Source organism: Pelophylax lessonae (genome assembly GCF_965119305.1).
Source record: "Pelophylax lessonae genome assembly, chromosome: 13".
NCBI classification, from domain to species: Eukaryota; Metazoa; Chordata; class Amphibia; order Anura; family Ranidae; genus Pelophylax; species Pelophylax lessonae.
In genome coordinates, this window is record NC_138780.1 from 133,584,238 (window position 1) to 133,611,998 (window position 27,761).

The 27,761-nt window shown below is 43.0% G+C and overlaps 1 protein-coding gene across 1 annotated transcript in view; it reads left to right on the forward strand.

Annotated features, from left to right (window-relative positions):
- The window catches only part of EHD4 (EH domain containing 4), an 88,355-nt gene that overhangs the window by 12,803 nt on the left and 47,791 nt on the right, over positions 1–27,761 (forward strand). The window contains exon 2 of the mRNA XM_082242780.1: positions 12,398–12,574. Within this exon, the coding sequence (XP_082098906.1) occupies positions 12,398–12,574 (177 nt within the window). The remainder of the gene's footprint in view (positions 1–12,397; positions 12,575–27,761) is intronic.

Sequence of the window (27,761 nt, forward strand, 5' to 3'; positions counted from 1 at the left end):
AGGGGAAAAGATATTCCCCAGGAGACATCTGATTTGATGGAACAGATTATACAAGGGCTACAGTTTATCTGTGACGCAGCCTTGGACACTACTCCCTTATTAGGGCATGCATCTAAGTCAGCGGTGATCCTCAGACGTGTGCTGTGGTTAAAATGCTGGTCAGCTGACCTAGGTTCCAAAAAGACCTTGACAAATCTCCCCTTTCAGGGGAATCGTCTATTTGGGGCCAACCTAGATGAAATCATTAAGGATGCCACTGGGGGCAAGAGCACTTTTTTGCCACAGGCTGCTAAAGCTAAGGGACCTCGCAACAAGCGAGGACCTTTCTTTACCGCCCATAAAGGGCGCCCGGCTGGTACTAGCGGGAAAGGCAAGACTCCTCCAGGAGGGTTCAAGAAGGGCTGGTCGGACAAGCAAAGGACCAACCCAGCCAAACCCGAAGCAAAGGAGTACACAGCCTGAAGGTGCGCCCCCACCCGGTTTCAGGGTGGGGGGATGTTTTCACCGGTATTCAGGACATTAGATCGAGCATCAACCATTACTACCGGTGCGATTCTTCCCTTCCAACATTTTAAGTACTACAGGAAGCGGTAGTTACCGTTCCCTGAATAGATCTTTTCCTTTACCTTTTCCTAAGATTAGTCCCGATACCTCACAGGAATCGGATCTGGTTGACCAGATAGGCCAAGTAGCCTCTAGTCGGGTGACTTCGGTCCCTGAGGTTCAACCAGAAAAGATCACCTTTCCTGATAACTATCAGGTATCTGATAAATGTGTGGGAACAGAAAACGACCAGACTTTCTCGGATGGTCGGGGCCAGATACCTCTAGGGACGCCTGGTTCAGATTCTATCAGCGCCAGTGGTCCTAGAAATTCTAGGCTGGCCTCCTCAAGCCGGCCTGGCCGACTTGGACATGTTAGTCGTAGACGTTCCGTGGGAACTTCGTCTCAGGGAGTGTCTGTGGTCTCAAGGACCAATTTACCATCATGCTTTACAGTCGCTGGGTTTAATGGCCTGGCCATTGAGACCCAAGTACTGAAGGACAGAGGTTTGTCTACTTCAGTCATTCCTACCCTTATTAAAGCAAGGAAAGCGACTTCCAGCAAAGTCTATTATCACACATGGAAGACTTATATTGCGTGGTGCGAATCTTTAGGATTTCCTCCACGTACCTATTCGGTGACTCGAATATTGGCCTTTTTGCAACAAGGGGTTGAGCAGAAGCTAGCCTTGAGCACCATCAAGGGTCAAGTTTCAGTATTAGCAATCTTCTTTCAGAAGCCTTTAGCTACCAAATCCTTGGTGCGGAATTTCATCCAGGGGGTGCGGCACCTGGCTCCTCCAGTCCGCGCGCCCTTACCGCCCTGGGATCTTAATTTGGTTTTGTCGGTTCTACAGAAACCTCCCTTTGAAAACATCAGGGAGATTCCCTTGCTTACTTTATCCCAGAAGGTGGCCTTCTTGGTGGCTATTACTTCTGCTCGCAGGGTGTCAGAACTGGCTGCTTTATCATGCCAGTCCCCTTACCTAGTGATTCATAGGGATAAGGTAGTACTTCATCCTAAGCCATCTTTTCTTCCTAAGGTGGTTTCAGATTTTCATCTGAATGAAGATATTGTACTACCTTCCTTGTGTCCTCAGCCCAAGCATCATCGGGAACATGCGTTGCATTCCTTAGATGTGGTTCGGGCAATCAGGGTATACCTGAAAGCTACGGAATCTTTCCGTAAGACGGATTCACTTTTTGTGATCACGGATGGCCCCAGAAAGGGTTTGCCTGCATCTGCCGCGACCATTGCCAAATGGATTAGACAAACGGTGGTACAGGCTTATTCTATTAAGGGTCAGAGTCCTCCGTTCCCTGTTAGGGCGCACTCCACTCGAGCGCTCAGTACTTCCTGGGCCTTTCGCCATCAGGCGTCAGTGGTCCAGGTATGTAAGGCGGCCACCTGGTCGTCGGTACATACCTTTACAAAATTCTATAAAATTGATGTGACGGCATCGGCGGATGCCTCATTTGGCCGCAAGGTTTTGCAGGCCGCAATTTGAGGAGACCGGTGGTCTACCTCGAGGGTTTTTTTCTGTTTGAAAAAAAAAAAAAAAAAAAAAAAATTCTCTTTTTTGTTGAGTCTCATCATTAAGGATGAGCATTGTAAACTTCTAGTTGGCACCGGTTGGGCCTTCTAGATTTGGATTTGATTTCATTTTCCCACCCCTCAGTTGTGATACTGCTCTGGGACGTCCCGAAGGTGGTGTATCACCGAGGACTACGTCTGTCAATGAGCGCTAGAGAAAAATGGATTTTTGTAAAATCTTACCGTAAAATCCTTTTCTCTTAGCTCATTGACAGACGTAGTCCCCGCCCCTCTGTTTTTTGAGTTGGGTTAAATCTCTAAAGACTGCTTTTTCACATAACTGATTTGCTGAGGCAGAGAGAGAGAGGATATACCCTCTGGGACTGCCCCTGGGGTGTGGCCAGAGCTTTTTAATTTCCTGTCTAGTCCTGCTCCTGTGGAGGCAACATAACCCGAAGGTGGTGTATCACCGAGGACTACGTCTGTCAATGAGCTAAGAGAAAAGGATTTTACGGTAAGATTTTACAAAAATCCATTTTTTATAAAGGATGTCATCGACAGACATAAAAGCATAATGGCATAAATGTAAATCATACAGCAGGTAAATGGTAAAAGATAAACCAAATTATATACATAAGAGCTGATTAGTTGTAGACTGGAATGGAGCACTGATTGTCAAGCAATATTAAAGGATCCAAAAAATATGAAAGTGAAAGATACATCATAAACAAGCTCTACGCTGGGGGTGTCAATGTACAGTTAATGACACCCCGAGATCGGTTTGCAGATCGCAATCTGAACTGTGAAATGGTGCAAGAATCGGATCACAAAGTTGTGAACACACATGCGATCCAATTTCAGTTCCGACCAAAAAAAAAGAGCCCTGCACCATTTTGTTACGAATGCGATGCGATTTCAGCCAGTTTGTATGGCTAAATTTGAATTGCACAGAAATCGCATGTGATCTGCACAGCAATGCGGTGCGAATCACATGCAATGTCTGTGATTGCAAAAGTGTGAACCCAGCCTGAATTTAATCACTTGATGCACAATTCTGTACATTTGTCATTGTGTTTAAGCAGTTATACCGGGGCCATGAATGCAGCTGTCAGCCATAACCCCAGTATTAAAAATTTCAGCGGGCGATTCCCTTGTGTAAGGCCCCTTTCACACATGCTGTCCGTTTGTCCGTTTTTCATCCATCCGTTGACAGATGAAAAACGGACATCAATGTATCTCTATGTAAAAACGGATGACAACGGATGATCCGTTAACATCCGTTTTCATCCGCTTCCGTCCATGTCCGTTTTTTTGAACGGATGAATGCCCTATTTTTCATCTTCAAAAAAATGGATCAGATGAAAAACGGATGAACAACGGATGAGAAACGGATAAAAACGGATGACAACTGACGGAAAACTGACGAAAAATGGATACATTTTGACGTGACTGAACTGATAAACTGAACGGACCGTATGTGTGAAAGGGGCCTATAAGTGATCTGAGTTGCTGATTGCCTATAAGTGATCTGAGTTACTGATTGGCTGCTAGATTACTTTTACAAGCAGTGGGATGATGATTTAAATCACTAGTAAAAAGGCTTGATTTAAATGATAATTTTTAAAGCGCAACGGTCATCTCTGTCCCGCAGAGGCTCCTCCTCTGACCCGCTGTTGACTCACTGACAGTCCTATTCACTTTAATGGGACGGCTGGGGATGCGGCAGTGACAGAGCAATGTGAGGGACGTGGTGGCAGCAGGTGAGTGAATGCCCACTTACAGGCACTGCCATGATGGATCTGAAATGACAGGTGCTCTTTAAATGTAAGGACTCATTCTTGCTGGTAGTTACTGTGAAATTTTGTGAATGTCAATGCAGTGCATGTTATCCCAGCTTGGATTCATTGAATGAGTTTACTAAAAATGTAAATATTGCAGAATATACAGCCTCATGCTACATAACTAAGCTCCATTTCATGCTGAATAAACGAAACTATTAAGGTATCTTAAATGGAAAACTGTCTTTTGATATATTTTTACCCCAGAAGCAGTTTATTTAAAATTAATTTGATAAAAAAACAAAAAAACCCGAATTTATTAATTAAAAAAAAAATCCTTTTTTTTTTTTTTTTTTTTTACCCACCCAGGCTAGAGGAGAGATCTGGGGTCTCCATAAAGTGGAATAAATAAAAAGAAAGGGAAAAATCACCATCTAAATGCAGCATTAATAGTACCATTTAATGAATCAATGGTTACCCCAGGACTTTCTAAAAGACTGTTATAGATATCATTTGGACTTTATCATCCTCCTGCTTTGTGCCCATAATTTCTATATTTTTTTTTTTTTCTGTCTCTTATAACGTGGACCTGCCATGCTTTATTGCTATCAAAAGGTATGTGTACATCTTTTGTGATCGCACTAAAAGTGATTTAAAAAAAAAAAAAAAAAAAAAATTAAATGGACAGCATAACATTTTTTTTTAATTTTTTTTTTTTAATTTTTTTTTTTTTTTTGGTGTGGAGGCGAAAGCATATGTAGGTTGTGTACGCATATGATGTAAATGGTCTCCGCACCATACAAGTGAGGCATCGCCACAAATGTTCTAGTGAGGGCAATTATTCTAGCACTAGACCTCGATTTGTAACTCTAAATTGGCAACTGCCTATGGAGGGTTTAAAGAGGAAGTAAAGCGCTGCCTTTTTTTTTTTCCTGACCTGCAAAGTAAAGGCATAATGTGCTAGTATGCATCGCATCACTGTTGTCTCACCCAATCAGGAGAGAGAGTCTCAGATGACTGAGGCCTTGATGACGGGGCGCGCTCCTGCCCCCGCTTGTCAGCTGGGGAGCCAGTGCTTGTGCCTGATGGCTCCGTTGGGCGCCGGCCACTCGCGATCTCCCACAGCGGAGAGGGAAGGACAGACGGCTGATGTAAATACAGAGAGCTGTCATTCTCCCTGAAGTGATCACAGAGGCTATGTGATCCTGCTATATAGGATTGCATGTCTCTGTAATTACATCACAAGCCACGCCCCATGACAGTTAGAATCACGCCCCTAGGGACACATTTAACCCCTTGATCACACATACTGTTAAACCCTTCCCTGCCAGTGTCATTTTTACAGTAACAGTGCATATTTATAGCAATGATTACTGTAGTAATGTCACTGGTACCCCCAAAAGTGTCAAATGTCAGGGGTCCGATTTGTTCACTGCAATGTCGCAGTCCCGCAAACAAAAACACAAATCGCCGCCATTACTCGTAAAAATGACATAAATCTTTCCCGTAGTTAGTAAACGCAATAACTTTTGCGCAAACCAATCAAAATACGCTTATTGCATTTTTTTACGAAAAATATGTAGCAGAAAACAAATTGGCCTAAAATGTTAAATTGATTTTTACATTTTTTTTTTTTTTTTTTAATAATTTCATATAAAAGAATGTGAAAAATATTGTAATTTTTTCAAAATTGTCGCTCTTTTTTTTGTTTATAGCGCAAAAAATAAATATTGCACAGGTGATCAAATACCACCAAAAGAAAGCTCTGTTTATGGGAAAAAAAGGACATCAATTTTGTTTGGGTGCAGCGTTGCATGACCGCGCAATTGTCCGTTAAATTAACGTAGTGCTGAACCGCAAAATAGGGCCTGGTCATTGAGCAGCTAAATCCTCCGGGGCTAAAATGGTTAAGATAAAAAAACCTTCTGACTTTACAACCCCTTAAATCTGCTAGTCCATTCAACACTCTCCTCCCAGACTGACCATGTTTGCTGTCCAAAGGTGCCCCATGCTACTTCATCCAGAGTGTAGGCAGCTTAATGCAAGAGGTGTGTTAAACAAAAAAATATATATATTACTTCTGGTTTTGGCTCTAACACTGCTTTTAAAGTGACCCTATAAAAAAACAAATCTGTCGGGTGTAAGCTGCAGGTATCTAGAGGTGCACATACATGAAGTAGCTGGCTTTAAGCACTATTGCTACATCTGAATCCTGGGCTATTCTGATCTTCAAAGATCTGACATTTCCTGGTAGAGTCAGAGCTCGCCATTTCACCACATACTTCTACTGACGAATCGCTATATTGGGCTACCTCAAGGAACTGCAAAAGCATCTTAAACAGGAGCTTCAGTTTTGTTTTTTATTTTGGGAGCGGGTACTTTTTTTTTCCTGGCAGGTACTCTCTCCCACTTTACACAATTCTCACCTAAGCAAAAAGTACATAAGTATCGCCTGCCCTACCCGCCTGCCTACATGTTACATATCCTAGGAGGCTTCGGGACCGTTCTGATCTCTCACAAGCACAGTTGGGAGCCATCTCTGAAACAGGAAGTTGCAGCTGGCTCCCAAAGCCAAGATGGCGGCGCCAGGGATCCATAGGCCAGGGTGAAAACAGCGTTGGGCTCCTTGGTGATTGTCATTACAACTAGAGTTCCCATTTCAAGTAAATCCTTCCTGTCCAGACAATGGAAAATCACAATTTGAGTCTGTATGTATGTTTATGGATAAACGTTTATGTATATATGTATATATATATATATATATATATTATACACATTCTATATATACATATGCGCACATTCCTTTATTGGCTATTTTTAGTTATCTCTTAATCTTTTGAACCTAAAAAATTGACTTTGCATACCAAACAATTCTTGGACTCTCATCTTTGGGAAGGTTTATTTTCTCCCTCTGAACTTCCATGTGCCCTCCGGGCAGGAATCTGCATTGTTTTTAGTTGACAGTTGCAGGGGACATGTTTAGATTAATAGAATATATAACTGCGGTGGAGCAGAGGAAGTAGAACCTTGAGTTGTGGAGTTCAGACCCAGGACATGCTAGTTCACATAAGTCTAAACCTTTTTGTTTGGCAGCGGAAAGGGATTGCTAACATAGGCAACTTTAAAAACTGCACACTCCTTAAAATGCTTTAAATGCAAAGTTCTGTTGAGTAGCTTGTGAGTTGTAGTTTTAACTAAGTCAAACGTTAGTTTCATGTGACTAATGGTCAGGCTTTTGTTTTACAGCCATCATTCAGAAAAGTTCAAACGTGAAATAGGTTTTGGGTCCTCTGTATGGAAATGGAGAATATGCCAATATAGAAGCAACCCATCTTATTCCCACTGTGTGCTTAGTAGGGCAGATTAGAAAATGGAAGCAGGGTTCTGAATATTAGGTACAGGGAGCCCAGACTTCTGCCTCAATGATTACAAGGGCCGTACCTCTGGACTTTTGCTGCTGCATTCACAACTATGTGTTTGTAAGTAGGGATGCCCCGATCCGATATTCGGATCGGATATCGGCCCCCGATCTGGACAAAGTAGCTGGATCAGAGATCGGTAAAATTTAGCCGTCCCACGGCCGATCCGGTTTTTGCTGAGTAACGGCTCAGCCATCCCTTACTAGGTGCAGTAGTAGTATGGGATGGGAGCCGCTACTTCCTGTATAGGTCCGGCTCACAGGCGGAGTGATATCAGATGCACACCGCCTATGGATGGAGGAGCCGTACACATGAAGCAGCGGCTTTGCTCTGTACTGCAGCCACTTGCTGTGTGTGTAGCTCCGGATCGGCTCCATATCGGTATCAGCGATTTCACAACGCCAGATATTGGTATCGGCTCCAAAAAAGTCGGATCGGTGCATTACTATTTGTAAGTGAGTTAGGGACCTTAGATTGTAAGCTCCTTGAGTGCAGGGACTGATATGAATTATATATATACATACATACATACATACATACATACATACATACATACGTACGTACATGGGTCAGGGAATCTTGTCTGTTGTGATGCAGATGTGCTTATAGTGTGGATCTTATCATGACATAGGATTCCACCTTGGTTACAGATTTAATGTATCAAAGAAAAAGGGGGGGGGGAAATAGAGGCAAGTAGTAACAGGACTTTAAGGGTGCTGTAGAGCTAGACATACACATTTTGTAACGTATAAATGTATTTATTCATGACATCCTAAAATCAAACATCCATATTGGTGCATCTAGGAACAAACAATATAAATGGAGGAGCTCTCTCATGATCAGTGTTAATTTTGGCAGCAAATTTCAATTTAGTTTTAGTCTTAGTCTTAGGACTAAAATGGCATTTTAGTTTTAGTCCCATTTTAGTCTTCTGCAAGTGTTTTAGTCGTATTTAGTCGACTAAAACTCCAGTATATTTTAGTCGACTAAATGTCCTACATTTTAGTCGACTAAAACTCATTTTAGTCATCTATAATCTAATAGGTGTAGTTCAATTGTAATTTGTAATGCATTATTTAAGCATTTCTCTACAATTTCCAAACTCATAATATACTACTGCTGGTCCTGGAGTGAAAAATCTAATATGTTATTTATGGTACTAAGCTTTGAGCATGCAAATGTTAATTTTGGCAGAAAATTTCCATTTAGTTTTAGTTAATAGTCTTTTGACTAAAATGCCATTTTAGTTTTAGTCGTATTTTAGTCATCTGAATTATGTTAGTCGACGAAAACGTTTTAGTCGACGAAATTAACACTGCTCATGATACCACAAAGGACTCGTATATAGCAATTTGATTGCATGAAACTTATCCTAATGTGTATTGCCCTTGCCTGACATGTTTCATGGGGTCTTATCCGCTTCTTCAGGGGTCTTTTGTTAGAAGAGAGTTCTGTACAGCTATATAAAAAAAAAAAAAAGCTTGCTTCCAAGTCTAGTCAAAAAACACATTTAAAGAAAATATCAAAACAGTATATATAATGCTTCTAACCAAACCAAGATATGAAGCTTAACCTAGCATACCATACATAAAAATGATTGTACATGCATAGCTTAATGGTGATGATTTAATGTGGTGTTATAATGACTACACACATCAGTGGGTTCAAACTGCTCGCCTGCTTGTTGCTTTCACTTCCCTGACAGTCATGCACATCTGTTTCCTTATAAATTGGGGTGCCAGTACCTAAAAAAAAATGTGTTTTGATCTGTAAAAGCCTAGGTTTAGCCAATAAATGAATACAAATCAGCACAAGGAACATGACTTGCTATTAATCTGATGTGTCCCTTGTGCTGCAGGCTCCTCGTTTAGTTGAAATCTTCCATTCTCTGTTTTCCCTCCCTACCCTCGTTGTCATATTTTTCCAGTGTGATGGGGGTTAATAGAGCCAAGGGACCCGTCCAAATGTACCCATTAAGAGTGCCAACTATGCCCGTGCTTTCAACCCACCTCCACCATTCATAGAAGCTGTTCAATAGCTTCTGTGAATCTATGAATAAAAGATGGGCAGTTGACTGAAAGGTCCACCTCCATTCAGAGATCATTTCTTATTCATATACTATAGTACACGTCCCTCAGCTCTATTAACCTCCACTGAACTGGAAGATTACATGGTGGGGTCAGAAGAGGTGGGGAGGAGAATTTTAATCAAATAGGGAGCCAGCAAAACATTTAACACATTGGACTGAAAATAAGTCTTGTCCCTTGTTCTGATTTTTTATTTTTTTTTCCCCCTATAAGGCTCCATGTACACGGGACGTTGTTAAAAGTCCCTTTGAATGCTGGAATTTTTAGGACGTTTGAAGCGTCCGTTCGGTCGCGTTTGTACCCGCGTTTAGCGGGCGTTTGCGTTTAGAACCGTTCCTAGAGGTCAAAAAATGATTCCCCTTTAAAATGGAAAAACGCGAACGCTAAATGCGGGTCATCGCGTTCGGTTGCGTTTTTGCGTTTGAAACGCCGGGAAACACACGTTCGAACGCAAATAATTGCGTTCTAAAAAACATCCCTGAATGCAACTGCCTGCAAATGACTGTAAACAACCCTGTGTACATGGACAGATAAGATAACATGGAGCTGCGTTCAGGGGCTTCTGAAAAAAAAACGCCCAACTGCTCCTAAACGGCCATTTCCAGCGTCCCGCGTACATGGAGCCTAAAACTTTTTGTTTTTAAAGTGGTATTAAATCCAAAAGCAAATGTTTTAGTGTATTGCAGTTTGCCAGTTCTTAGATGTGGTGGCTACATTAGTTTTTTCTTCTTTAAGCGTTCTTTCCCTTATTTTTATCTGGTGAGGCAGCCAGCCAGTAAGAACAAGCTATCTTGCAGATGTAGCAGTTAGGAGGATGAGACAAACCATTTACTGATGGGGTACTTAAAATGATCAGTTTTCCTTTTATGTAAAACTTTCATCCAAAATGGGGGGCGCGACTGTTTGCTGTAACTGCTTAAAAAGTGTGAGCTAGAGTTTGGCTTCAATTTGTTAGTGTATCTAAATTTGCTAGTGCATCTAACACTCCCCTCCCTCCAGATTCAAGTGGAACGTTACCCATTACAGCTTGATAAAAAAAAATAATGTTCTTTAGCAAGGAACATGCATTGCACATTAATAATTATGAAAATAAAATGAGTGTGTGCTGTAAATTGCCTCCAGCATTGCTCTGGCTTTTTCTTGCCCAGAGGCTGCCATTTTGCTGAAGCCCAGAGCCCCAGCAGTAAATCCTTAAGTGGAACTAAACCCATCGAAATAACAGTTTAAAAAAGTTACATACCTGGAATGGTTAACTAACATTTGCTTGTGTCCTCAAACTGTCAAACCATCAAATGGCTGGTTTCATAACTAATCACACCTGCAGCACCATGGCAGTTGTAGATCAAACAGAAGCAGCTTGCTTGTCTGTAAAGGATAGGCAGGTTTAATTCTGCTTTAGGGCTACCAGCAGATCGGCCTCTACAGACCTGGCAGTGCCTAAAAATGGAGAGCAACTGAGCATGTGCAGACCAGGGTGAGACAGTGTATTACTGAATTTTAAACAGTATAGGCAATTATTTATCGCTATACCTGCAAAATGAGCCAGCCTGAAGTGATCTAGCAGGACTTTATTTTCTGAATAAATTTCCACTCTTTGCACCTTCGCATGGATGTCATCCGTTCAGTCCCTTTTTTAGAAAGCAAGAACTGATTAAGTTTACCTCCGTTTACACATCTGTTTTCATCAGTGTACATCTGTTTTTTTTTTGTATCCAGATTTTTTCTTGTTGCAGAGACCAATCGGAGGTGACGAAAGTATAAACAAAAAAAATGTTTCTTGCCTAAAAATGGACATAAATGGAATGGATGTAAACAGATTGCATTTGTTTTATCTGCTGTTTTAGCGGATCTGGATGTTGGCTGTTCCCTTTTATAAAAAAACGGACCTGAGCAGACATAGGTAGGCGGATGTAAAAGGATGATCATCTGTTTACATCTCCTCACCCATTGACATACATTGTGGTTCAGTCTGGATCCATCTGAGAAACTGAGTGACAGATCTAGATTGAACGTCCTGGTGAAAGGGGCCTAACCAAGCTGTTGTCAAAAGGTGCCCCCTGTGCTCCTTCATCCAGAGTGGGGGCACTCCTAATACAGGAGGGGTGTTACTGACATGTCTCTGCTGACATCCGATGCCCCATAGAGATGCATGGGGGGACCGTTCAGATCCGCCAAAAAAACTGACAGGCGGATCTGAACGGTCCGCCTGTGTGAATGGGGCCTTATAGCTGTCAAGATACAGAGACAAGACCATCAGCTGTGTGGATTGGCATAGAGGTAGATATCTTCATATTTTATAGCAATATTCTAAAGTAAACCTTCCTGAAAGAACTGTACAGACTTCCCATACTGCAGTTGCTAGTTGGCTGAATGTCACCCTGACTTCTTGCTTCCATATTTTAAGTGACTGACTCAGACCAAGTATACAGATAAGGACTTACTTGTTCCAGGTTACCCAGAATGTGCTGAAGCTGGTGGGTCAGACTATATTTGGAACAACTAGCCTTTTTAAAAGGTCCGCCAACGGCAGCTCCCATATCCCTCTCTTGAAATATCTGTGCTTTGCACTTGCTGGGCAAAGCAAAAAATATAATTTATTCTCCATCCCCAGCACGCTGTATCTTCCTTATGCTTATGTGCTGTTCCATTTAGTCAAGAAAAGCAAATAATTACAGCCATTTGTAGGTTTTCCATTTGACACTGACATGGGAATGATTGTTTTGCATGTCACAGTGCTGAGTCAATTATGAAGCTCCAGTTAGAATTCTTAATGTCTTTTGCAGCCAACGTGACATTTCACCATTACTGCATGAAAACGGAATTCTCACCTTCTGTGGATCTGCAATGGATTAGGAAGGAGAAGACCTTTGAGTTTTATGACCCCCCCCCCCCCCCTATTTCCAATTCGTTTTTTGTTATCCAATACTGTGTCATTTAACATTACTTTTCTACAAAACACATTTTTCTAAGCGTTTTTACTGAACTGCTTCTGTATCGGTATCTAATAAGATGTTATTTGTGTTCTCCTTATTTATAGATACTTATTAGAACAAGATTTTCCAGGAATGCGAATTGGACCAGAGCCTACAACGGATTCATTCATTGCTGTCATGTACGGTGAGAAAGAAGGAAGCATTCCAGGAAATGCGTTGGTTGTCGACCCAAAAAAACCCTTTAGAAAGCTAAATAGTTTTGGAAATGCCTTTCTAAACAGGTAAACTCCTATTACAGTTAAACTATATTTTACTGCAGAATGTATGGTTTATTCCAGAAATATTATGCTTTTATACTGGATGCATGTTATTTAATTCCTTTGGTTCAGATATCCGTAACGGTTGAAGGAAGGTTCTTCTAAGATGCTGAAGTAGGACATCTTGTAGTGACGTCTCTTCATTTTGCTCAACTGAACTTACTGAACCATACAATATGTACAGTAATAATTTGTTTAATTTAGCGTTTTATTTTCCAATTTCTTGCCAATATACCAAGACTGTAACCGATGAAACCCGATCAATCTGCAGTCTTTAGCAGGCTGTGGCTTTTGTAGTGTAAGGGGGAGTATATTTGCTTAGATTTACTACACATTTAAAGTAATTATTACTGTTTGATGAATTAGTCGTGTGATCTCACAACAAGCTCTGGCTGGCCTTCCTTTCCTCCTTTTTTAAACCTCTCATAAAAAAGTTAATTTATTTCAGTAATTCAAGTCAAAAAGTAAAACTAATTTATTTTAAATAGATATATTTCAAGCATTTCTTTATTTAATTTTGATGGAATATGGCTTACAGCTAGTGTAAACCCAAAATTCACTATCTCAGAAAATTAGAATATTACATAAGACCAATAAAACAAAAGATTTTTATTACAGAAATGTTGGCTTACTGAAAATATGTAAATGTACAGTATAGCATGCACTTATTACTCCTTTTACATGAACTACTGCATCAGTGTGGTGTGGCATGAAGGCGATCAGCCTGTGGCACTGCTAAGGTGTTATGGAAGCCCAGGTTTCTTTTATAGCGGCTTTCAGCTCGTCTGCATTGTTTGGTCTAGTCAGGTGTCTCTTATCTTCCTCTTGACAATACTGCATAGATTCTCTATGGGTTTTAGGTCCGGTGTGTTTGCTGGGCAATCAAGCACAGTAATCCCATGATCATTAAACCAGGTATTAAAAAGGAAGACAGAAGAGCGCCTCTAAATGTAATATTTTAATGCACATAAATGGATCAATCGGCCAAATAAAAAAACTTACACGGGGTACAGAAATAAAGGCTCATCTAAGGGTGACAATCCAGCAGTGGGGAGATCCAATCCAGAAGGTTTAAAGCCGCGGTGTAGCGTGTACTCTCCAACAAGGATGGAGTAATTCCTGGGGAGAGCTGGGTAGACCACAGAATGGAATGAAGCTCCGGAGAAAGGAGTCTTTTATGGCAAGTAGAGATATATAATCTATAAATGGAATAGATTATGTATATACTTCTGACTGGTACCTTGATCTGGTATGAAGCAATAGCTGCTGCTTTCTCCATGTCTGTTCCAGGTGCTATATCCAGAGTCGGCTTCACTCCAGAGGAGAGCTGGGCCCTAGTGTTTATTGACCATCCACAGCCTATCTTTCAAGTCGCCTTGACTTTAAACGGGCATTGTAATGGACTTTATGTACCTCTGACATTATAATTGGTTATGTCACACTGCCAAAATTACCAATATCCTATTTAATGATCATGGTATCACTGTGCTTGATTGACCAGCAAACTCGCCTGACATAAACCCCATACAGAATCTGTGGGGTATTGTCAAGAGGGAGATGAGACACCAGATCCAACAATGCAGATGAGCTGAAGGCTGCGATCAAAGAAACCTGTGCTTCCATAACACCTCCGCAGTGCCACAGGCTGATCACCTCCATGCCACGCCACGCCACGCCTGACCAAGTATTGCGTGCATATTATACTGTACATTGACATACTTTTCAGTAAGCCAACATTTCTGTATTCAAAATCTTTTTCTCTTTCATTCACTGACGGACACGGCTCCTGGTCTTCTTAGACCCTTGGGCTTATGCTGCTCTCTTCAGGAGTAGGATTAGGTGGAAACCATTTTTGGTTACGCCCCTGAGGCAGTCCCAGGGGGTATACCATCACTTCCTGCTATATTACCATGTGCTGAAGGACAAAGGGCTGTCGGAGTCGGTGCTTCCTACGCTGTTGAAAGCTAGGAAATCTACTTCTAGGAAGGTTTATCATCTAGTTTGGAAGGCGTACATTATTTGGTGTGAGTCTTTTCAGTGCCTCGCTTGGTGTAGATCAACGTTTTGGTTCTGGGCACCAACAACAGCCAGCTTTCTGCTTTGTCCATTGTAATGATATCCTGCACTGGATATACGAAAAGCTGCCGTAAGCAGCCATGTTGTTCAGTCATTACAAGTCAGCCATGACAGGCAGAACAGTTATACACGCAGTGATATTCTTCCCCCTCCCCACCTCAGTTAATTCATGGAATGCATAGGTTTTACACTTCAAAAGAATCGTTCTCTCAACTCCGAGACACAAAACCATTAATTGAGCTCTGGCAGGATGTTTGTTTCTTCCAAAACAGGCCTGTCGTAAAACTTTGAACAAATCCATTAAGGATTTTCATTAAAAACTTAACAAATACACACACGATTCATAAATGCAGACAGGAACATGACACATTAACAATAAATATATATTTGGATGAGAAATGTCATACTGATCGAATTAAGACCATGACTGCCCTATCACATAGAATAGAAGATAGCTGTCAGATCTTCCCTGGGTGACAAATTTATCTGACATATTCTGTTTTTGGTATCCCTGGATGCAAATTACATGCTGAATGATATACGATCAGTTGAAAGAATGTAACCAATACATATTTCCAGATATGAATAGGGGTATAAAGAGGAGAGTCCTGATACGGTCCTAAAACCCCAGGACAGCCCATTGCCACTCCGTTTTAATTGTTCAGGGGTATCTGTCAACACCCCTTTTATCCCAGAGAAAAAAGGCAGACTCCTAACCAGTATTCTTCTTCTCAATTCTACCTTATTTTTTCTAATTGCTGAATTGTGTCTCTATTTCTTTGAACCACCTTTTCTCTGTAAGTATTTTATTTGCACCAACTTTGACCTTTTCATTATTAAAACGTTTTATTTTGAAAAGTGTTACCTTGTCCCTAAGCTCTTACTGCAAGCTAACAAAGAATCTGTCTCTTGAAGAGTGCTACTGTATAGGATAAATCCATTGAACATACCTGTCTGTGGTGACAGTGTGTGTTACAGACAATTATTCTAAAATTATAATTGATATTTCTAAAATTACGAGCTTCCTCTGGGCTCAGAACAAACAGGTGGTGGCATTGAGAGGGTTAATTGCTTAATTAGCCCAGTGACAATCGCTCTCAGCCTGCTGGCACCTAGATTGTGGTCTCGCAAGCTGGAAAATCTTTGTGCAGGGTTCAGTTGAGAGTGGCATTGTTACATAAGTGACAGCAGGGTGTGAGCTTGGCTGGTCCTTTGTTACGAGTTAGTGAAAAGGGCAGGGATCTAATACCTGCGTCCGTCACAGCCATATTTTTCCAAAGGCCGTTGGCGGTGAAGTCCTTGGTTCACACATTTGTGCAGGGGGTTTGCCATCTGGCTCCTCCGGTGTGATCCCTGGTACCTCCGTGGGATCTCCATTTTGTACTGTCGATACTTCAAAAGCCTCCTTTTGAAAATATTTGTGAACTTCCTCTGCTCACGCTTTTGCACAAGGTGGCCTTTTTGGTCGCTATTACTTCTGTGTGTAGGGTCTGAGTTGGCTGCATTGTCCTGTCGGTTGCCTTACCTGGTGGTTCACAGGGACAAAGGGGTGTTACGACCCTGTGAGGCGTTCCTTCCTAAGATTGTCTTGGGGTTTCATTTGAATGAAGATATTGTGTTGACGTCTTATGTCCTAAGCCAAAACACCTTAAAGAAATTGCTCTACACTCCCTGGATGTAGTTCAGGCTGTTCGGGTGTACCGGGCAGTGATTGATTAGATTTGGAAATCTGATTCTTTGTTTGTTAAAGCGGAGTTCCGGCCTCAAAATCGAAAAAATCGATTTTGGGCCATCTGCTTGCTGAGGGCTACCTGAAAAAGAAATGGATGCTCCCAATTTATTTTTGCCCAGAAGCTGTGCAGGGATGCTGCGCCTGCACCGGAAGTGACGAGCGGGGCCGATGCAGTGCATTGTGGGACTCCGACGTCACCGAAGAGGCTGCAGAAGAGGACGCGCTGGCTTCAGCTGCCCACACCTGAGATGGCAGCGCTGGAGAAGAACTTTTCAAGGTAAGTATTTCTTCTTATAGGTAAGTGCGACCCGGGACAGTTCAGAGGCTATCCATTGTGGAATATACTAGCCCTGACTGTCCCGGGGGTATTTTTATCTAAATTTGACCCCCGAGGCCGGAACTCCGCTTTAAGGATGGACCTTGTAAGGGGCAGGCCGTATCAACTGCGACCCTTTCCAGATGGATCAGGCAGACGGTGATGCAAGCCTATTCCATTAAGGGTCAGGTTCCTCCTTTTCCTGTCAAGGCTCATTCTACGAGGGCGCTTAGTGCCTCCTGTGCCTTCCGTAATCCGGCATCAGTGTTTTTTTTTTTTTATAGGGTGGATGTACTTGCATCTTCGGATGCAGTGTTCGGCCGCAAAATTTTGCAGGTTGCGGTTTGCAGAGGCTTCTGCCTCCTTGTATTTTTTTTTTCTGGTGGTGAGCTCCAGTTGTTCCTGGTTGAGCTCCTGTTTACCTGGTTGGAAATATGTATTACTGTTTTTCCCACCCCTCATATAGACACTGCTTTAGGACATCTAAGAAGACATGGCGCTGTGTCTGTCAGTGAACCTCGGAGAAAAGGATTTTTGTTTTTAATTGGTCTTCTGTACTAATCAAATTTTTCTGAGATTTGAATTTGGGTTTTCACTAGCTGTAGGCCATTATAATCAAAATTTTAAAAAGAGATGCTTGCAATATATCACTCTGCGTGTAACACATCTATATAACATATGAGTTTCACTTTTTGATTACTGAAATAAGTTAACTTTTTGATGATATTCTAATTTTTTTTGAGGTGTGTGTGTGTGTTTACCAATTTGTTAGTGTGATTTTAAGGCAGGCAATATATTATGCAATTTCTTTCCTCCATTCCCCCAATAACACAGTCAGTGTTGATGGGGGAATCCCTCTCACAATGGTATTGTGTACTGTTAGCGGGGGGAGCTCAGGGAGCCTTCCCCACTGGCAGAATATAATGATCACTGCTGGCAGCCTTAGCCACCGGCAGCGATCAGGTAAAAAATCCCAACAGGCTGGTTGTACTAAAATCATAAGTACTCATAAGTGCTCAACATAAGTACAACCAGCCTGTCCATAGATGGATCAAAAATCGGAAGGTTCCTGGTAGGATAACGATCCATCTATAACTGGCTTTAGGCTAGCTTTCGAGTTGGAGGGGGCTGAAGGAAAGGGAGGAGCAGGAAGTGTATATCTAGCCTTAATAAACAGGAAGACCCTTCTACTTGTGGTCAGCTGAGAAATGGCAGGGATCACATTTTAGGACCTCTATCAGACTGGTTTGTTACATTTTTTTTAAAGTGTGGATCTGCTTTACTCTAGAAATGTCAGCACCAGGAAGCGCTCCAGCGCTCTTTTCTGCTGACCAAACAGCTGCTTGGCGGCAGTCTGAGAAAATTGTCTATTGCTTTACTCATTATCCAACTGTGTAGATGACAGTGGAAGCCACACTGGAAACATTTTATTTTCCTACCGTGGTTTATTTTGTGTGAGTTCTGCAGTAATCACCCTTCCAATATCTGTTGCATTGCTTAACCCCTTCAGTTAGAGGATGTTACATTAAAATATGTTGGCTTTGCAGACTGACCTTGGAGAATTTAACTTTCATTGTATTAAATGACTATGGTCTAGTTGTCAATATTTCATTCATTTGCAGTGTTCCAAGACTGTGGGAGGGGTTTATATTTAGCAATCAAACAAATTGAATTTAGTAATGCTGATGACATTCCTTGCTTCCTTCTATCTAATTTTGTTAGTGCTGGTAAAGGTGTGTCCATCATGTGCTTACATGAGTCACGCCAGCGGTTACTACAGTGATATAGGGACTGTCTTATGTGCATAGACTGATATGAGCTCGTGTTTGTTACTTGATCACATGCTTTGCTATGGACATCCAGCTAATTGTTTATGTAGCTGCTTTCTAGTGCTGTGTGTGTGTGTGTGTGTATGTATGTATGTATATATATATATATATATATATATATATATATATATATATATATATATATATAGTGTGTGTATAATCTGCCACTCTTATCTAATAAGGTAGCTTGTTGATGTATAATGTATAAAAAAATATTCTACCCTTGTAAAAAGCTTTCAGATTTTCTATTGTAAGTGCATATTTGCTGACTGCTGAATTATTGGGTTTCGTTTTCCTTAGAACTTCTCACTCACTGATTATTTCTAGGGGGGAAGATTTGTCATCTGCTTGAGCAGAGGTACATGGGAAAATTGCAAAATATGAACAGAAGTTCAAGTGACACAACCTACCCCCTCCCCCCCTTCCTTTTTTTTTTTTGTAGCTGTAAATCAGGCAAATTGCTAAATATGCAGATGAAATGCATACATGGCAGCGGTTTTAGTTGCCAAAGGATTTGTATTTCTGACCATCCAGCTTGTAGATTAATACAGCACTGCCCTGTTTGACAGGGCAGAGGTTTTTTTTTTTTTTTCTCTGTGCCAGTTTAAGCAGACCTTCACCCTAACTTTCATGTTATGCCCTGCCTCCCCCTCCTCTTACCAATGGCCATTGTTTTTATTTATTTTTTTTGTGCTGCTAAAAACGTCACTTACACTCTTCTATCCTGGGCGACACGTTCTTCCTGCTCAGATGTCCTGCAGGGCAGAGAGAGAGAGAGAGAGAGCTGCGGCACATTTGTGTGCATGCGCCACAGTCCCCAGCCACCTGTGCATGCGCCACAGTCCCCAGCCACCTGTGCATGCGCCACAGTCCCCAGCCATCTGTGCATGCGCAGGGATTCTCACTACTAGGAAAGTCTGAAACCTTCCCTGTCTTTCTGCATGCATAGAAAATTCCCTTCATATGCGCTGATGTGCTGACCGGCTCTGCCAGGACCTGAAGGCTGGGCAGAACCCATGGGTGTCTCTGCATATGTACCATAATGGTGGTGCCAGAGGTGGAGGGTGAAGCTACCTAGGAGGCTGATTGATGTTCCGTGTTAAGTAACCCATACAGGTCTTTTCCCTGAGACGAGACCTGTAGGTCTTGAGTAGCAGCAAAATGACATGCAAATCTTTTTGTCATCCCGTCAGTCTTATCCTTGTTCTATGTCCCACATGACTTGAGCATTGCAACACAGCTAATGGCTTCCAGTGCTTCCCCTCCCTCTCCCAGTCTGAAATCTGCTGTATAGAGATTGCAAAAGGCAGATCCCAGGTCAAATTCTGATATGTAAGCTGCTTGCATTTAGAAATACATTTAATGTATTAAATACATTGCTTTATTAGGGCCTCATGCACACTGGGGCTTTTCTAAACCATTTTCTCCTGGCAAGAGAAAAGCGGCTTCTAAAATGTGCCTAAGCCTAGGTTCACATTGAATGCGGGTTTGAAATTGTGCGAGTTCAGGTGAACTCGCAGGTTTTCAAGCCGGAATTTCTGTCCGACTTCGGGGGCGATTTCAGACATCTGTGCGGGTTCCTGCACAGAGGTCTATTGAAATCGCCCCCCAAAGTCACCAGAAATAGTGCAGAAACTACTTTTGGGAATCAGTGCGGCGCTGCAAAGTCGGCGTCACACCAATTCGGACAGTGCCATTGCCGGCAATTACCTCCGATTTGACATGTCACATTGGACCAATGTGAACATGGGCTAAGCCATGTTTTTGCAAATGCATTCGGGTGCTTCAAGCGCTTGGTTATTTACTTGTTTAATTGGCCAGAATATTCTGGCCATTGAAATCAATAAATACTCAAGTGTTATATGCGCCTAGAGCTTAGGTGTGTTTTACGTGCATTTTGGTGTGTTTTTTATTTTTTTTTATTTTTTTTTCTGCCTCCTGAAATTGAATGCCCCTGCCTTTAAACCCCTGTAAACGCCTATATGTGCATTGACACATAGGCTAACATCAGTTTTAGAGTGTAGCCTGTCATCTCCCCCATAACAGAGGTTATATTTAAAAGGCTGCATTCTTGGATACATTATCAGTTGTAGTGGAACAAGTTTTTGCACATTCCTGGGCTGTAGCTTGTAATTGAATTCACCTTCTGCTAACCCTGTGTGTAGGAAAGTCCCGACCAAAGACTTCATTCTCAGCTGTAATTGCACAGCTTTTATAGTGTTTCAATTCTGTGCTCTCCTTATCCCCACCCAGCATGCCCATAAAAGTAAGGGAACTGTCACCCAGTCTAGAGAATATGGAGGCCACCATTACTACATCTCATTCTGTGTGTTTCTTGGTCATCATACTTTTGTTACTTGAAGCCAGTATGCAAATAAGGACTGATTTATTTTCACTTTCCTGATATACTTACTGTTCCTGTTCAGTGATCCATACATTGTAGTAGCCAGGCAGTTAGTGTGGCTTTAAATGGTTTGTTTGGACCAAGCTGTTCCAAACAAACGGTTTCCTTCACTAACAGATGCACTTGCTGTCAGCACTGTATGTAGCATCAGCTACATACAACATACAACACTGTGTTCTGGAAGTGGGAAGGAGACTTCTGTTTGCGTCCAGTAACAAAATCAAGTCCTGCAGAGCACGGCTTCGCCATTTAGAGGAAGCTTTGTGTTTTCTGAATGAATACAAGGCTTTCTCTGGCTGAAGTAGAGACCGGGACATCTGCCCACCCCTCTACCTCAGCCAATCCGAGGAAGCCTTGTGTTCATTCAGAAAATACAAAGCTTCCTGTGAATGGCTGAGCTGTGCTCGGCCAGACTCAACTTTGTTCTGGAAACAGAATGGGAAGCCCTCATACCTCTCAGAACACAATGCTGTGTACTGGTATACTGTATATAGCTAATACTGTATACGGTTCTCACAGTTGGCACACATATTGGCGAAGGAATCCGTTTGCATGGTCCAAACAAACTAGGGTTAGGGCTGTTTCACATCTAAATTTTACTGGAACTTTTTTCACGTTCTGTGCATTCCCCTGCAGTTTGATTTTGCAGTCCATTCAGTTGAATAAGCTTCAGATTGCACCGGAAGGCAGTAAAAGTAGTGCATGTACTACTTTTCAAAAACGCACGGCACCAAATTGCATGGATCTATGTTTGGGGTACTGTACGCCATGTATTGGCACCTGCAGCAGATCGCAAAGGCAGTGCAATTTTTTTTTTTGGAGCGCAGTGCAGGAAACCTGAAACACACTTTACCCGCACTTCATTAGGCTTTAAGATTTATTTCAGCTATAGGTTTTTCATGCTATTATGCATCGCCTACTAGCACATTATGAGAGGCTTACTTTGAAATGAAGCCCTCCTGGGGTGTGCTGTCACTGCTGACAGGGCTTCCACCTTCACCTGGTTTTCCTTCTGGGATTGCAGACTTCAAATGTCTGACTGTTCAAGCCATGGTGACGTCAATTCTGCGCATGCGCATGGGAGTCATGATTTATGGCACAGGCCTTGCAGTTCCTTTAGAGCGAGCTTCGGTGACGTCACCGGCTGCTGCTCCATGAAATATCTCCTCAACAGTGCATGTTCAGGACAGAGATCTAATGAAGCTGACCTGTAAGCAAAATTAATATATGAATTGATTTGTCAGACTCCTCTAGTCCTCTGTAATAGCAGTGAGAGCTTAAAAAATGATTGTTTACACCCTCTCAACATATGTTATCGGTTGAATGCATTTGAATGGTTTTCTACAAGCTTTGCTGTAATTGGCCATTTTAGAAACTTGTACAAAAAAGTGTAACTTCTTGTTTGGCAACCCCCTTGGATCCTGTATTGATAAGCTCTTTTCCTCTTTGGATTTTTTTCTTTCTATGAGGTATAGTTTACATGACCCACCCTCTATTGTTGGTGTTGCTGATTAGCTTCATTGACTATTGTTGTTGTGGTTGCCATGAATAACTACAGTGCTAAGACCTTAAAGGTTTCTCTATCATTCATTGACTGACACCGCTCCCGATCTTCTTAAACATTGGGTTATACTGCCCCATACAGGAGTAGGACACTAGGCAGAAAAAAAAGCTTTGAGCAGTCCTAGGGAGTATACTCCCACTTTCAGCTATAGGCAGTCAGTTTTTTTTTTTTTTCCTAGTCAGGATTAAGGACCTAGTTCCTTGCTGGGATCTTTTTAGTGCTGGCATTTTTTTTCCTTTTTTTTTTTTTTTTTAATGGATTTTTCTATTTTTCCTGTGAGAATCTACGATCAACTGCTGGACTGGGCCGATGGGCTGGATGTTTTTTTAAAACCCAGTGGCCACCCCAGTCTGGCCAGCGAGCACACGCGGGCCTCAGCTCCGCACTAGGTCAGCCGCGACATAGCCCCACTGGACGGGGACTGGCCTGCGAGTTAACCACCTCGCATATGACCTGGCCTCGGCCTGAGTCGCAGCGTTTCTCCTGGCTGACAGCCCCTCATTTCGATTGAGAGGAGGTTCTGTCTGGAGCGGTGCCCACCCTGTTCCTTGTATGGTAAGTAGCTATTCCCCCCTCCCCCTAGACGGTTTTGGGGTGGACGTGGGCCCTTCCCTGGGACAGTTGGAGCCCCGGGTTCTCCTCCTATTTCCCATGCAGCATCCCCCTTCTCTTGGTGGTCCCTGCGAACACTTTGCCTACTGTCCTCATGGGGTGGCTATACCATCTGTTCAGGTCGGTCTGGGGTGCTGAGCTGGCAAGTGGGTGCTCCTACCAGGGCTCCTCTTCCTACTGGTGTCATTTTCGGGATTCGTGGGACCCCTCCTTGACCCCCGGGAGCCGCATGGTGCCACCATTTTGTTGCAGCCTATGTGCTGTAGACTCAGCGGCCATGTTTGTGTAGCCTTGGAGGCCATTTTCTAGTGGTTTCTCATGGCTAATAGTGGCAGGCATGAGTGTAAAGCATATATGGGCTGTGGGGAGCCCCTCTTTTTATCCCCTGGTGCTGACTCCTAGATCTTTCTCTTTCTGATCGCCGCATGTGTGAGCAGATAGCCTGGGGCTGCGGTGCCTGATCAGTTGGTGGGGAGTCTGGTGGAGTCCCCCTCTGCTATAGGATCGGTGGGTGTTCTGTGCCTGGTGACTGTGGTGCTGCCAGCCGCAGTGGGGGTGTCCCTAGCATTGTGTTTTTATACCTTTTTTGTGGGCCCCCCTTTTTTTACTCATGGAGTTCCTGGAGCACGTTGCCTCACGTTATCCCCTCTGAGGCTGCCCGGCCCTCGGGGTCCCAACAATCCCATACTGAACTGACTGCGTTTCTGGAGTCTTTGGTGTCCAAGGTGGATTTGGTCCTGGGGAAACGAGCTAGCAAAAAGCGCCCCCTGCCTTCACCTGCTTCATCTGTCTCATCAGATCCTGAATCTTATTTGGCGGATGCGAGTCACCCTGTTGGGTCTGTGTCCACGCATCCTGATTTCTCAGATAGTGAGGATGATTCTTCTGCTCCTGTAGCCGTGCATGAAAAGGCGCTGGTGGATGCACTAATTGTACCTGTGAGTGAAACTTTAGAAATGGAAGATGTGGCTGATGCCGCATGGGAGGCTTATGTTCCTTTTGGCACCCACCCCAGCCCTCCAGAGTGGCAAGGGTGTTCCCCTTTCCCACTTTGACAAAATTGCCGCTAAGCAGTGGGAGGGTGAGGACTCCCTGCTTAAAAAGGGAACTGTCCTACCTGTGGTGGACTCTGTTTTCTAGGTTAAACAAAGCAATCATGATTCCGCTTGAGGAGTCCCCAGCCTTTAAGGACCTGGCTGACAGAAAAGCGGAGGCTGTGGCCCATCATATGTACACTGTGGCTGGTTCGTTCAGCACTTTTACGCCGGGATCTGGAGGGGGAGCAGCTTCCCCCTACCTTTTTGCTGAGCTGGCAGACCAGTTGGTCCAGGGGCTGCAGTTTGTCTGTGATACCTCTTTTGTATGCAGCTCCTGCTGATTGCGAGGTTCTGTCTCAACAGTGGTCCTTAGGCGTGTTATTTGGTTTAAATGCTGGTCTGTGGACATGATTTCTAAGAAGGTCTTATCTAATCTCCCCTTCCTAGGGGATAGCCTGTTTGGAGCTTCCCTGGATGACATCATTAAGGGTCTCATGGGGGGGGGGGGGGGGAGTAGCTTTCTTCTGCAGGCTAGTAAGGGCAAGGAGCCCCGTCGTAGACGTGGTCCATCCTTCTTGGCTCATACGTTTTTCGTCCCTCAGGGTCTCAAGACAAGGGATCAAAACCCTTCAGGGCCTCCGCCGGAGGATCCAAACAAACCTAGTCTGGCAAGCCGAGAGCGGGCTTCTCCAGACCTGCGGACAAGGCTCCCCCGACATGGAAGGGGCGCCCTCACCTGTATGTGGGGTGGGGGGGGGGGACGTCTTCACTGGTTTCTGGACCTGTAAACCTCCTTGATACAGGACAAGAGGGTCCACAAAGTCGTCCGGCTACAAGATGGATTTTCGTTCTTACCCTCCATAAAGGTTTTTTTCCCCTCTTCGGGGCAGTTTTCAATACTGCACTGATCTCGGCTGAATAGCCGAGAATGTGTGTTTTTTTTTTTTTTTTTTTATTTCAGGTTTTCTAGCCTGTAGGAGAGATCTGAGGTCTTATTGACCCAAGATCTCCCTGACCTGTCATTCGCTATTCCTATTACAAGGGATGTTTACATTCCTTGTAATGGGAATAAAAGTGATCAAAATTAAAGGGAAAGTGTAAAAGTAAAAAAAATTTAAATAAAATAAACATTAAAAAAAAAAGTAAAGTGCCCCCGTCCCCGCGTGCTCGCATGCGTAAGCGAATGCATGCGTTAGTCGCGGCCACTTATGTAAACGGCATTCAATCCATACTTGTGCAGTATCGCCGTGAACGTTGGAGCAAGAGCAACAATTCTAGCCCAAGACCCCCACTGTAACTCTAAACTGGTAACCTGTGAAAATTTTAAAGCGTCGCCTATAGAGATTTTTAATTACCAAAGTTTGGTGTTAAAGCGTGACATGTTGGGTATCTACAAACCCAATTCCAAGTTGGGACACTGTACAAATTGTGAGTAAAAAAGGAATGGAATAATTTACAAATCTCAAACTTCTATTTTATTTACAATATAATATAGATAACATATCAAATGTTGAAAGTGAGACATTTTGAAATGTCATGCCAAATATTGGCTCATTTTGGATTTCATGAGAACTACACATTCCAACAAAGTTGGGACAGGTAGCAATAAGAGCCTGGAAAAGTTAAATGTACATATAAGGAATAGCTGGAGGACCAATTTGCAACTTATTAGGTCAATTGGCAACATGATTGGGTATAAAAAGAGCCTCTCGGTGTGGCAGTGTCTCTCAGAAGTCAAGATGGGCAGAGGATCAACAATTCCCCCAATGCTGCGGTGAAAAATAGTGGAGCAATGTCACTTCCTGGTCCGATCGGCGATGACGTCATTCAGCGATCCGCAGTGTCTGCTGGGATGTATTCTATTCCAGAAATCTCGCAGTAGCTGTATCTGTACTGAGCCGTGCCTGCCCCGCCTCCGCCCCGCCTCCGCCTCGCCTCCTCTAATTGAGTTGCATTGTATGAATGTATTAAGGCCGTTCTCTGCCCCGCCTCCGCCCCGCCTCCGCCCCGCCTCCTCTTACAAATCAATGAGAGGAGGCGGGGCAGAGGCGGGGCAGAGAACAGCCTTAATACATTCATACAATGCAACTCAATTAGAGGAGGCGAGGCGGAGGCGGGGCGGAGGCGGGGCAGGCACGGCTCAGTACAGATACAGCTACTGCGAGATTTCTGGAATAGAATACATCCCAGCAGACACTGCGGATCGCTGAATGACGTCATCGCCGATCGGACCAGGAAGTGAGGAGAGGAGCAATAATGCCAAAATTAAGGTATTTACTAGCAAAAAAAAAAAAAAAAAGTTTCCATTGGTAAAAGCCGTTTTAAAGGGGATTACATAGATCTAAAGTTCCAAAAATGGGTGGAACTCCACTTTAAGCATGGGAGAAATACTGCATATTTTGACACAGTGCAGGGGCCGCATCATAGGCAGATTTTTTTTTTTTTAGGCAATTTCTTCTGCAGATATTTGTTGGAACTAGAATACTGGAATAAAAGTCATTCTGTTCTAAAATTGGTAGCTGTTGAAGGAATGTCTGATACTGTAGGCTGCCAAACTTTATCCAGTCCAAAACCCATTTCAGCTCATCTCTTGTAGGAGTCCATAATTATAGCTGATTCACGAGAACTCAGCATAATAAAGAGTACAAAGAAATCCAGACCTGCCCAGATAATTTTGTTTGTGGGCTTGAAATCCCATCAAGCAGAAAAAATGAGCTTGCTGATGTTATTAGGAAGAGATGGTTATTATGATCTTAGTTTGGGTTTTGCTGCTCCTGTTGTATTATATGTTGTAACCCTATAGCTATATTCTCATACAAAGCTTGGGGAGTCTAGGGGTCATGTGGAGCTGCGACACATGGCTGTCTAGAAGTGGTTTATGCATTCCCTAGATTCTTAAAGTGAACGTGCCATTGGAGAAACATGTCGGTCATCATTGCTGCCCTCCCACCTGAAAATACTAGTTGACTGTTATGCTGACCCGCTGATTTCAGTACTTTGAGTAACTGACCCATACCAAGTGTACATATAGTGGGGGGAAAAAAGCAAGCGCTCTGGGGCATCTCTGTAGGGGGTCGGATGTAACCAATATGTAAACAATGGTCCGACAATAAAATGAATCATGAATTAAAAAAAGTTTGATATAAGTTATATAATGTATAAAAAAAAACAATCCATATACAAGGGGAACCATGGGAGATATTCAAGTCCATAGTAGTACGGTAAATGTCCCAGGGAAGAGACAGTGTGCCAGTAGGAATTGGATATTAGACTGCAGTAAGGGCAGGCTCCACAGCACAGGGAAGTCGGCTCTATGGGAGAAAGCATATGAAGAAACGAGCAGAGCACCTCTGAGTGCAGTATTCATTTTATTCCAGGGAAGCACACAATAATATTAACTCACATGGGGTAAAAGATCATAGGCTCTGTATTAGTCTGGTGGTCTGCGGGGATGGCTGTAGGTCCCAGTGTCCGGAGATGTAATGGTGGTTGTAGCCAAGTAGATGAAACTGGTTTATATTAATATTATTGTGTGCTTCCCTGGAATAAATGAATACTGCGCTCAGAGGCGCTCTGCTTGT